Source organism: Podarcis pityusensis (assembly GCF_964106645.2).
Source record: "Podarcis pityusensis genome assembly, chromosome: 7".
Lineage (NCBI taxonomy): Eukaryota > Metazoa > Chordata > Lepidosauria > Squamata > Lacertidae > Podarcis > Podarcis pityusensis.
The window spans coordinates 77370518-77383083 of NC_138031.1; the positions used below are offsets into that span (position 1 = coordinate 77370518).

The 12566-nt window shown below is 43.1% G+C and overlaps 1 protein-coding gene across 1 annotated transcript in view; it reads left to right on the top strand.

The window, feature by feature from the left end:
* MYO10 (myosin X) overlaps nt 1-12566 on the top strand; it is a 203143-nt gene that overhangs the window by 132247 nt on the left and 58330 nt on the right. The window contains exons 15-19 of the mRNA XM_081014582.1: nt 2579-2671; nt 3022-3090; nt 3308-3390; nt 6135-6243; nt 6878-6958. Of these exons, the coding sequence (XP_080870708.1) occupies nt 2579-2671; nt 3022-3090; nt 3308-3390; nt 6135-6243; nt 6878-6958 (435 nt within the window). The remainder of the gene's footprint in view (nt 1-2578; nt 2672-3021; nt 3091-3307; nt 3391-6134; nt 6244-6877; nt 6959-12566) is intronic.

Sequence of the window (12566 nt, forward strand, 5' to 3'; positions counted from 1 at the left end):
AGTGGTACCTCAGATTAAGAACTTAATTCGTTCCAGAGGTCCGTTCTTAACCTGAAACTCTTCTTAACCTGACGTACCACTTTAGCTATGGGGCCTCCCACTGCCGCTGCACGATTTCTGTTCTCATCCTGAAGCAAAGTTCTTAACCCGAGGTACTATTTCTGGGTTAGCGGAGTCTGTAAGCTGAAGCGTCTGTAAGCTGAAGCGTCTGTAACCCGAGGTACCACTGAATAAATAATATGACCTCATGTATAAGACTACCCCTACTTTAGGAAGCCCAAAATTAAGAAATCAATATTTTAAAGTTGTTCACCTTTTTGGGGGAACTGCACAGCCTCGCATCACTTCCCCAGCCAATTCACCCAAGATTTGCTGTATAAACCCGTGTATAAGACTACCTCCAATTTTTGACTTAAAAAAAGGGGGGGGATATCGACTTGTACACGGAAAAATACGGTATTCACTGCCTCAATAGTTGGTTTGTTTTTTTGTGAAAGGAAGTCTGCCAGTTTGAGGAATATATAATTATAATAATGGGGGAAGCTGTGTTCCTTTCTATAAACATTTTTCGTGGTTTGGGGTTTACAAAGATGAAACTGTGCACCAAAATGTTGATTTGGTAATACGATAACTGTTCATTTTGAACTTCAACATACTTCGCATGGCCACAGCATTGAATAGAAGCAAGCATTTCTCTCTTACTGCTTTGCCACCCTCTTCCCAGCTGGGCTACGGCATGGAGTCACATACAGAAGAGTAGTAAGGCACCTTTTGCAATCCGATTTAAGGATTCTTGCCTTGTTCACGTTCTTTAGCTCTTGCCAATAACTGTAGATGACTTCAAGGTGCTTGTTTTCGCCTCTTCTATCCCAGCCCCCAATCCTTTTAAATTTATAAATTTCACGTTGGGAACCAGGCAGAGGGCCTTCTCAGTAGTGGCACCCACCCTGTGGAACGCCCTCCCACCAAGGAGAAAAACAACTATCAGACTTTTAAAAGACATCTGAAGGCAGCCCTGTTTAGAGAAGTTTTTAATGTTTAATAGACTATTGTATTTTAATATTTTGCTGGAATCCACCCAGAGTGGCTGGGGTGTACATAATAAATTATTATTATTATTAAGCAAATTGCCAGGGTTAATGGGAGTGGTAGTTCAGCAACATATTGAGGGCCACAAATGGCTGCTTAAACCAGGGTTATAGTCGGCAAAACAGAATGCCTAGTTGTCATTTGGGGGCCAGGTGGCTTGAAAGTCATATTTGTCATTCTGATTGTGCAGAAAAAATGTAACAGGTAGAATTCTACAGGATGTGTTGCTAGTGTGTGAAAGCAATCATAGAATCATAGAATCATAGAGTTGGAAGAGACCACAAGGGCCATCGAGTCCAACCCCCTGCCAAGCAGGAAACACCATCAGAGCACTCCTGACATATGGTTGTCAAGCCTCTGCTTAAAGACCTCCAAAGAAGGAGACTCCACCACACTCCTTGGCAGGAAATTCCGCTGTCGAACAGCTCTTACTGTCAGGACGTTCTTCCTAATGTTTAGGTGGAATCTTCTTTCTTGTAGTTTGGATCCATTGCTCTGTGTCCGCTTCTCTGGAGCAGCAGAAAACAACCTTTCTCCCTCCTCTATGTGACATCCTTTTATATATTTGAACATGGCTATCATATCACCCCTTAACCTCCTCTTCTCCAGGCTAAACATGCCCAGCTCCCTTAGCCGTTCCTCATAAGGCATCGTTTCCAGGCCTTTGACCATTTTGGTTGCCCTCCTCTGGACACGTTCCAGTTTGTCAGTGTCCTTCTTGAACTGTGGTGCCCAGAACTGGACACTGTACTCCAGGTGAGGTCTGACCAGAGCAGAATACAGTGGCACTATTACTTCCCTTGATCTAGATGCTATACTCCTTGATGCAGCCCAGAATTGCATTGGCTTTTTTAGCTGCCGCGTCACACAGTCCAGATCCAAGGATTCCCAGGCATGCACCTCCAGATGATGGAGACGTCAGGTGCCATCCTGGGTCCTGGGCATCTTCACCGGGTTGCAAGTGGCCGATAGCCTTGTGCAAAATGCAAAATTTCAAATGCTAGCCACAGGTTAGTCACCTCTGCACTAGATGCTATAAAAAAGAGATATGAGGCTGCTGTTTTTGATGGCAACCCTGCATTTCAGGCACCTGGAAGAATATTCCATTCAAATCCATTTATACAGCTAAAAGCCCAGCACCGCTGTGTTACTCCATTTGAAAGAGGGGTTTTTTAAAATTACAGTCGTACTTCATGTTACATTTGCTTCATGATACGTTTTTTCAAGTTGCGTCCTGCGGTGACCTGGAAGTACCGGAAAGGGTTACTTCCGGGTTTCGCCACTCACGCATGCGCACAAGCGCTTTGCGCACAAGCGCCAAACCTGCGCAGATACAGTGCTTCAGGTTGTGGGCTTTTCATGTTGCGAACGGAGCTCCGGAACGGATCCTGTTCGCAACCAGAGGTACCACTGTACAAAAAAGAAAACAGAAGTATAAACCATTTGTGATCCGCCTAATATTATTTTGTCTTGTGTCTTAATTACCCAGAAACTTGGTTTGTTAGCACTTATCAATGAAGAAAGCCATTTTCCCCAAGCTACAGACAGCACCTTGTTGGCAAAGTTACACATCCAACATGCGGTAAGTAATGTATTTCTCATTTGTTTTATAGATTTGTGGTGTGCTGCAGACCTTCAAAGACGTAGTTGGAATTTCTTCTGTTCAGAGTGTTTATTGACTATGCAAAGGTGTTTCTGGTTAAAATTTTGGGACCTGCATTGTGCTGATCCGCATTGTGCGAGATAATGCATGGAGGTTTTGCACACAGTGTCTGTAAGAAAATCTTAAGTACCCAAACAGACATAGCAGGCCTTTTCTAAAGCCGGTCTTCCATTGAGTTCTGATAAGCAAGCTTATTCAGACCTCCTTCGATATTTCAGTTCCTCAACCTAAAAGTTTATCTTTCTTTTTTGTTCCCCTTTTGTAAACAGAGCAATCCTTTTTATGTGAAACCGAGGGTTGCTGTTCACAACTTTGGAGTGAAACATTATGCCGGAGAGGTAATTTCCTTTTTCCTTAATGTGCGTTGAAATTCTTCCAAAGAGCGTTTCAGAGGCAGTTCAGTTTTGCCCTGCAGCCACTTGCAAATTAACTGAAGCATTCAGTTTCTTCTCTGCTGTTTACAATGGTCCCTCTGTGAGAAGCTGTTAATAAGAGGGGCTTCTTTTTCCTTCTTTTTTTTTAATAGCTGAGCCTGTTCTGCCTCTTTTCAAATAGGTTCAGTATGATGTCAGAGGAATCCTGGAGAAAAACAGGGACACTTTCAGGGACGATCTCCTGAACCTCTTGCGGGAAAGCAGGTACGTCAAGTATTTTCAATCTAGGGGTCTTGATCCTTGTTAAGATGCTGGAAACAGTGGCCTCTGGTTTGCAGTTCTAAACAGACACTCTCCTGCACTCTTCATTTTTCTTGTACTTGGATTTGCTAAGAAACTGCACCGAGTTGCGAGTCTGCTATCGCATGCAGTCTGGGCTGTGTGCGCGCGTGCTTTGATTTGTTTTGTAGGGTGCCAGCGTGGTGTAGTGGTTAAGAGCGGTGGACTCGTAATCTGGTGAACCGGGTTCACTTCCCCGCTCCTCCACATGCAGCTGCTGGGTGATCGTGGGCTAGTCATACTTCTCTGAAGTCTCTCTGCCTCTCTCACCTCACAGAGTGTTTGTTGTGGGGGAGGAAGGGAAAAGGAGATTGTTAGCTGCTTTGAGACTCCTTAAGAGGAGTGAAAGGCAGGATATCAAGTCCAAACTCCTCCTCTTTCTCCTCCTCCTCCTCCTCTTCCTCTTCTTCTTCTTCTTCTTCGCCCTGCACTGTGGAAAGGGGATAAAGCTCTATGAATCCACCAATTTGCGTTTGATTGGTTGCGCCGAAGGTCAAGAGGCATGTTTATTCTGCCTCCCCTGAATTTTGCATACCTTAATCCTCCTTTAAAGGGATTGTGTGAGCCCACATTCTGCAATGTTTTCATCAAGTCTGTGAGACACCAGCCAAATACCGTATTTTTTGCACCATAACACTCACTTTTTTCCTCCTAGAAAGTAAGGGGAAATGTCTGTGCGTGTTATGGAGGGAATGCCTACGGGTGGCGGGGGGGGGGATCTGCTGCAGTCGTGAGCAGAGGATCCATGGTTCCCCTTCCTTCCCTCCTCCGTGGCTCACTTTGAAACAGCAAAGCGGGAGAAGAGCCGCTGAGTGGGGAGGAGAGAGGGACAGGGAGCCTGCTTGCTTTAAAGGAGCAAAGTGGGAGAGGAAAGGAGCCTTCTCCCCTTATACCCCTCTTCTTCATTATTAGCAGCATCCTTCTCCACCCACCCCACGCGTGTTCCTTCTCCCCTTAAACCCCTCTTCTGCATTATTAGTAGCATCCTTCTCCACACACCCCACGTGTGCTCCTTCTCCCGTGAGTACTTTTCCCTCCCTCCCCACTTAAAAGGTGGTTACAAAGCACGGATCCACATGGATCCTCAGGATTTTTGCATTGGGCTACTCCAAACTCACTGTCAGATTACATGTCTGTGGCCACAGCATGAACCACAAAAATCATACATCCACTGTTTCGTTTAGAATATTTTTTTTCTTGTTTTCCTCCTCTAAAAACTACGTGCGTGTTATGGTCGGGTGCGTGTTATAGAGCGAAAAATACGGTAATTTTTTTGTCTTCATTCCATTTGGAAAAGGTTCAAATTGATTTTTTTTAATTTATGGAGTGACAATTTTTTGAGAGCTCCGGTTGTAATTTGTTGCATTCGCAGCCGAAACAAATTATGGACGTATAACAATTTGAGATTTTTATTATTGTTATTGAAGCGCATGTGAATTTCACATGTTTTACATTTTTCAGGACGCTTCACTTAATGTAGAATCTGAATGTCTTGCATTCCAACGGCGACTCTTAACCAGAGAGAGAATTTTCAGTAGAAAAAACAACCACACCATAGAGTAGTTGGAGGGGGGAACTGACATTGTTTGTCCTGCTTATGAAACGCGATTTAGAGAAATCTTCAGAGATATGTGTGTTTCTGTATGTATGAGAATATAGACCTATAAAACTTTTATACACATATAGTTGTATGTGGAGGAAAATGCAAAGCGCATAAAAACTACTCTGTGCAACACTTGCTACTAAGTAGATACCTAAAGAGGCAATTGGCAAATCTAACTTAAGGTGGGGGGTTGCAGTGGGGGGTATGTGGGCAGGGGGCTATAAACGTGAAGTCACCAATGAATATTGGTCTATTAATTTTTTTTTATTGTACAGTATTGTATTCATAAAATAAACAGCAAAATGAAATGAAATATACAGTTACCTTCACCACAGAGTGCAATTGCAATTTAATGATGTCAGACAATATTCAGTATTTTGTTACATATGTTACGAAAGATCTCCAGTTATCTGTAAGTGTGGATTGTCCATTTTCCCTAAATCTTTGGAAGTGCATAATTTTTATCATCATTACGGTCTGCCAAGCACTTTGAAGCCATTCATTTTTTTGTTGGTAAATTTGATTACTTCCAAAATTTTGCAGCCATTATCCATTGTAAGTAGATTGATTGCTAAGTGTTGATGTTGGTTTTTTAATAGGTTACTCCGGTAGTTTTATTATCTCCTTAATATACATATTTTAATCCTCGTTCTTGTACTAAATGCAGCAGCTTTCATGGGAAAGTCAAAAGAGCCCAACAAAGAAATCAGGCAATGCCTGTTGCTAAATTTGTGAAATAAAGGAGGCAGACATAACTCTGGACACATAGAAGCACCATGAGATTTTTCCTTAAATGGTGTTAATCAATATAATGTAGAGGCATGCAGAGGGGAAGTTGTTCAATACTTAGCAGAGCTGCATATGTGAAGCTTTTATGGCTATTCGGCTGAGGTTTTGTTATAAACACCTTCAGCATCTTCCCACAACCTGGAAAAACTCGTTAAAATCACATTTTTGCCCCATCTTTTGCTCTTCTGAATTAACATTGAACCAATTTTGCAGTAGCCTTTCACATGTTTATTTTATTCTGTGAAACATGGTTTCTCCTCTCCTGCTTCTGTTTCAGCCTCGATTTCATCTACGACCTCTTTGAACATGTTTCCAGCCGCAGCAGCCAAGATACTTTAAAATCTGGAACCAAACATCGGAAGCCCACAGTCAGCCTGCAATTTAAGGTGAGCTCCTTCATCCATCAAGCTCTTCCAAGCACTGCCTTTTGTGTGTCATCGGTAGGGCTGAATTCTCTTACCCACTCAATCTACTCTGGTCCTTCCTTTTAGCTGGTCAGACACCACATTTCAAAAAGTTATAATTTTGATTATTAGATACATGCCTCTGATTGGTAGGCAGCCCTATTTAGGGAAGTTTTTGATGTTTAATGTGTTTTTAATATTCTATTGGGAGCCACCCTGAGTGGCTGGGGTATAAATATATTATTATTATTATTATTATTATTATTATTATTATTATTATTGCTGCTGCTGGGGATCACAGGTAGCAGCTGCTGCCCTTGCATCCTTCTTGAGGGCTTTGGAAATTTTAAGCAGAAGTTTGGTGGCCATCTGTCTCAGATCCCTTAGCTGTGATTCCTGCATTGGAGGGGGGGTGGACTAGATGACCCTTGGTGCCCCTTGCAACTCTCTCAATTCTACGATTCTCTGTTTTTCCTTTGGGAAAGCCTGCTCTGGTGTAATTTTCAGTCCTTGCCACTAGGTGCTGCTACGGCAACTGCTTGCAAGTGGTTTGCCAAGATAAGTACAAGGTACAATTTGATCCTTCCTCCCCTATTTTTTTTGGTTTTGTTTTTAGGATTCGCTGCATTCCTTAATGGCAACGCTAAGCACCTCCAACCCTTTCTTTGTCCGCTGTATCAAGCCAAACATGGAGAAGGTAAGGTTTAAGCTTTTAAAATTGCATTTGCCTTGGATCTTTCTGCCAGGTGACCATGGAACGATGGCTTAACCTTGTTTTTTCATGATCACCACTACCTATAGAACAGCAAGATTCTGCTTCTAATCTCTGAGATTCTAAGTAGTTTTACAGCTGGCCAACTTTCGGCATCATGTCCTCTGCAGTCCTTAATTGTTGGTTTACCTTACGCTTGTTCATCATCATCCTTTTTATTCGACCGTCAGTCGTGTGTGCTGTAAAGATTATATTGCTTTTCTGAAATACTCTAACTGATAGATGAAACGGTTGGCAAAACAGCAGCTTGTACTAAGGGTTAGCAGAAACCTTTGCTAGCAATTTTTTGGTCTTTTGAGACACCCCTCAGGCTGCAATCATGTACAATCAGAAGTAAGCCTCAATTAGTTCAATCCTGCTTATGCCCAGGTAAGGTGGAAAGCAGTGTTGATGTATGTTTCAATCTCTTCTTAGTTTATTGTTGATTTTATGTTTCAAAGGATTGAAGGAGTTGTTTTCATGTTTGTTTTACTAATAGCTTATTGTTTTGTTCTCTTTGAAAACCGCTTTGAGGTTGTTTTTTCATAACCATCAAGTGGTATATAAGTTTTATGAAATAAATACAGTCGTACCCCGGAAATTGAACGCCTTGCAAGTCGAACATTTTGGCTGCCGAACGCCGCAACCCAGGAAGTGAGTGTTCTGGTTTGCAAATGTTCTTTGGAACCTGAATGTCCGGCATGGGTTCTGCAGTTTCTGATTGGCTGCAGTAGCTTCCTGCAGCCAATCGGAAGCGGCGCCTTGGTTTCCGAACATTTTGGAAGTCGAACGGACTTCCGGAATAGATTCCGTTCGACTTCCGAGGTACGACTGTAAATGAAACAAATATTTGTGGTTGTTAAAGCAGATATTAGTTTAATTTGTAGGTTGTTGATAGCTACTTGCTAAATTTTAAACCATGGGTATGCAAACTAAGGGCCGGATCCGGCCCAATCGCCTTCTCAATCCGGCCCGCGGACGGTCCGGGAATCAGCATGTTTTTACATGAGTAGAATGTGCCCTTTTATTTAAAATGCATCTCTGGGTTATTTGTGGGCCCTGTCTGGTGTTTTTACATGAGTAGAATGTGCCCTTTTATTTAAAATGCATCTCTGGGTTATTTGTGGGGCATAGGAATTCATGGATTCCCCCCCAAAAATATAGTCCGGCTCCCCACAAGGTCTGAGGGACAGAGGACTGGCCCCCTGCTGAAAAAGTTTGCTGACCCCTGTTTTAAACAATGTTTTAAACAATGCCCATGTTTTGCTTAAGAGTTTAAACCAGTGGATTTCAAATTTCCATGCGGCTCTTTCCATATTGAGGCCTCCTAAGAAATCACAGCGCTATGTAGAGGAACTGTGGGGAATATTCTCATAATCTGTTTATATGGGGCCTTGGCCAGACCTCCTGAGTGTCTTGCTGCCACCTCAGATTAATCAAGGATGCATCCTGGCACCCACCCACTTTTCTGTAGCTCTGCGAGAAAAGATGGATCTTTGGCCATTCCTGACCTTCTCAATGAGGAACTTGTGATAAGCTTCCAAGGAACCTAAGAGCTTCTTAGAACTCAATCTCTGGCTTAGATTCCAGTACTTTTAGAAAGAAACCCTTCCTTCCTTCCTTCCTTCCTTCCTTCCTTCCTTCCTTCCTTCTTCTTCTTCTTCTATTTTGACAAAGTAATAATCATAAATAAATAAGAATAAAAATGTGCACCCCACCCACGAGACCATTCCATTGTGACTATCCAGCCTCCCAGAATTTCAACACCTCTTGCGATGGTTTGACCCCTTTCCATTTTAACAATACAGATTTTACAAATGCCCTCCATATCTCCTCAAAATCATTTCTCCTGCATATTCCCCATCTTACCTTAATGGCACATGTTAATTTATCATTAACAGCTACATCCCACATTTATACCATTCTCCTATTTTATATTCTTTTTGCCCCTTCCACTTCCTGGCTATAATAATTCATGCAGCTGTCAATAAATTTGTGAGCAAGTCCTTCATAGCCTGTGAACCTTCCACCCCATCGTAAATGGATAATAATGCTACCTCTGGACTTTCAGTCAGCTTTAACCCAGTGATTTCTGTTATCTCCTTAAACACCCTATGCCAAAAAATTGTACATATTTACACGCCCACCACATGTGAACATAATTCCCTGTTTCCTGGCATTCCTCCAACATAACACTGAATATTCCTTGTTTACTTGATTTAATCTGACTGGTGTTAAATACCATCTCTAAACTAATTTATAATAATTTTCTTTTATTCTTACAAACAACATTTTCAGCATCCATTTTTTATTTTTGATAAAACACCAGAGTTAACATTTGGTCGATTCAATGTTTGCTAAGAAACATCTGTTGAGCTTCTGAAAAATTCCTAGTAATTACAAGAAGAAAGCTGGACTGTTGTGGTTTTGTTTTTTTGTTCTGAATAGGGAGCCAGATTTGGAACTGTATGCTGTAGGTGATTATTTTTGACTTGAGTTTGTGCAAGCCGTTAATCGTATTGCATAGTGTTTTGGGCACATGTGTGCAGAGTTTAGTTGCCCGGTTTTGGCTGGAATCGCAACTTGGGTGGGTGGAGGGCAACCAAAAAGATTGAAGTGTGTATCTTGAAGTGTGGTGTAGTGGTTAAGAGCGGTAGTCTCGTAATCTGGTGAACCGGGTTCGCGTCTCCGCTCCTCCACATGCAGCTGCTGGGTGACCTTGGGCCAGTCACACTTCTTTGAAGTCTCTCAGCCCCACTCACCTCACAGAGTGTTTGTTGTGGGGGAGGAAGGGAAAGGAGAATGTTAGCCGCTTTGAGACTCCTTAAAGGGAGTGAAAGGCGGGATATCAAATCCAAACTCTTCTTCTTCTTCATGAAAGGGGCTTTGAACAGGATTTTTTGAAGATATGTGGCTGATATGCCTCTAGGGCTCTTTGTCTTTCCCTGAGACTATATTTATACCTACCTACCTATCTATCTATCTATCTATCATCTATCTATGCACACACACACACATATATACATATATATGCGCTGTGCTTTTACTACTCAGTTCAGGATTTTTCCAGGTTCTTCCCCCACCTTCTGCCCAACCCAAGTATCTGACTCCTTGCCAAAACATTTCCTTGCATGACTATATGTTTAAAGCAAAGTTATCATAAGGCAACTTTGCAAATAAGAAACACCTCTTGTAGTACAAGCATGATGCTATAATCTACATGTACATTTTAAACCACAACAACAACTTAAGGATTGAACATTCACAAAAGAAAGCATTACTGAAAGCATACATTTCTATGCAGTTAAGATTAAACCTTTTGCGCTTAAATGTACAGTGGTGCCTCGCAAGACGAAAAGAATCCGTTCCGCAAGTCTCTTCGTCTTGCGGTTTTTTCGTCTTGCGAAGCAAGCCCATTAGCGGTTTAGCGGATTAGCGGATTAGCGGGCTTAGCGGATCAGCTGATAAGCGGCTTAGCGGATCAGCTGATAAGCGGCTTAGTGGCTTAACAGATCAGCTGTTAAGCGGCTTAGCAGATCAGCTGATAAGCGGCTTAGCGATCAGCTGTTAAGCGGCTTAGCGGATCAGCTGATAAGTGGCTTAGCGGCTTGGGAAAAAGGGGGGGGGGAAGGAAAAAAACCCCGCAGGAACTCGCAAGACATTTTCGTCTTGCGAAGCAAGCCCATAGGAAATTCGTTTTGCGAAGCACCTCCAAAACGGAAAACCCTTTCGTCTAGCGGGTTTTCCGTCTTGCGAGGCATTCGTCTCGCGGGGCACCACTGTACTTTCAAGGCATAGTACACGCCCATACATCTGTGTGGTGTGTGGGTGTGTGTGTGTGTGTGTGTGCGCGCACATTACTCCACATATTATGTTTCAAGACTGGCAGTAAGTCTTCCTGTGACTTGCAGGTAGATCATTTTAAAGAAATAAGGCTATTCCAGCTGAGCCTCTATTAAATAGCTTTCTTGGGAAACACAGCTCTGGTTTCTACCCAGCCTTAGTGCATTGGCTGGTCTGAGTAACACCTCTTTTCTCAGCTGCTTACAATACAGTTTTAGGAGATGGGGACATAAATAAATGACGGTACTATTTACACATAAATGCCGTTTACCTTCCTGCCACAGCAGGGATTCGAACCCCCATGGTCTAAACCACCGAGTCTCTTAGACTTGCCGATCAGAAGGTCGGCAGTTCGAATCCCCACAAAGCGGTGAGCTCCCGTTGCTCTGTCCCAGCTCCTGCCAACCTAGCAGTTCGAAAGCACGCCAGTGCAAGTAGATAAATAGGTACTGCTGCGGAGGAAAGGTAAACAGCATTTTCATGCGTTCTGGTTTCCGTCACGGTGTACCGTTGCACCAGAAGTGGTTTAGTCATGCTGTTCACATGACCAGGAAAGCTGTCTGTGGACAAACACTGGCTCCCTCGGCCTGAAAGCGAGATGAGCGCTACAACCCCATAGTCGCCTTTGACTGGCTGTAACTGTCCAGGGATCCTTTACCTTTATCAGAGAAATGTTGGCAGCTATGCCATTCATTTCTTTGTGGCAACAGATCTGCGAGCAAGGCCTGGGAACAAGAGATACAGTGGTACCTTGGGTTACAGACGCTTCAGGTTACAGACTCCACTAACCCAGAAATAGTACCTTGGGTTAAGAACTTTGCTTCAGGATGAGAACAGAAATCGCACGGCGGCAGTGGGAGGCCCCATTAGCTAAAGTGGTACCTCAGGTTAAGAACAGTTTCAGGTTAAGAATGGACTTCCGGAACGAATTAATTCTTAACCCAAGGTACCACTGTACAGTTCACCATTCTACACGGAATGAGAGATGACACTCTTGTGTCTCGACACATATGCATCAGGCTGTGAACCAGCCGACAGGACAGAAATGACACATGTTTCTCCGGATGTCTGCCTGCTCTCTGCTAGCTTAAAGTCTTGGCCACGGAAAAGGCTGCCCTTGTGCGTGGCTTGGCGGAGAGTTGATGACAGGTGCAAAGTTTTAATTGGAAGGGACTCCCGGTGGGGATGAGCAGTTCGTATGAGCCGCTCACGTCGTCAGAAGGAAACATGGCTACAGCTCGACTAGGGATAAAGTATCTTTTTGAGATCTCGATGGTTTCTCTTGGCCCGCTGGATTTGGCCGAAGGCATTATATTTCCTTTACACAATGGGAAGAATGTTGTGCATTCTTTAAAGGAATGTTGGGGGCTGGGTGGGTCGAAGCTTTGAGAAGTTGTCTAGACAGGGCACTGCTCCCCCTTCTCATGTGTAACCACCATATCGAGTGCTTTTCAAGATGACTCATGAGTTAAGCCAGAGCTTTTATGAGGAACGAGATTCTATAGGATGTGGGAGGTCAGTCGGGGACAGAAAAAGGAGACAATACAAGAACCCTCCTCACCTCTCCTCAAAAGAATGACTAAGCAAGGGACACACAGCTCTGTATTATGCCTGCCATGGTCTGAAAGGCTGATGACTGATGAATGTTTTAAATGGATTGACAATGTTCATTGCCAAGAGAATGTTTTGGGTTTGTTTTTTTAAAAAAGAA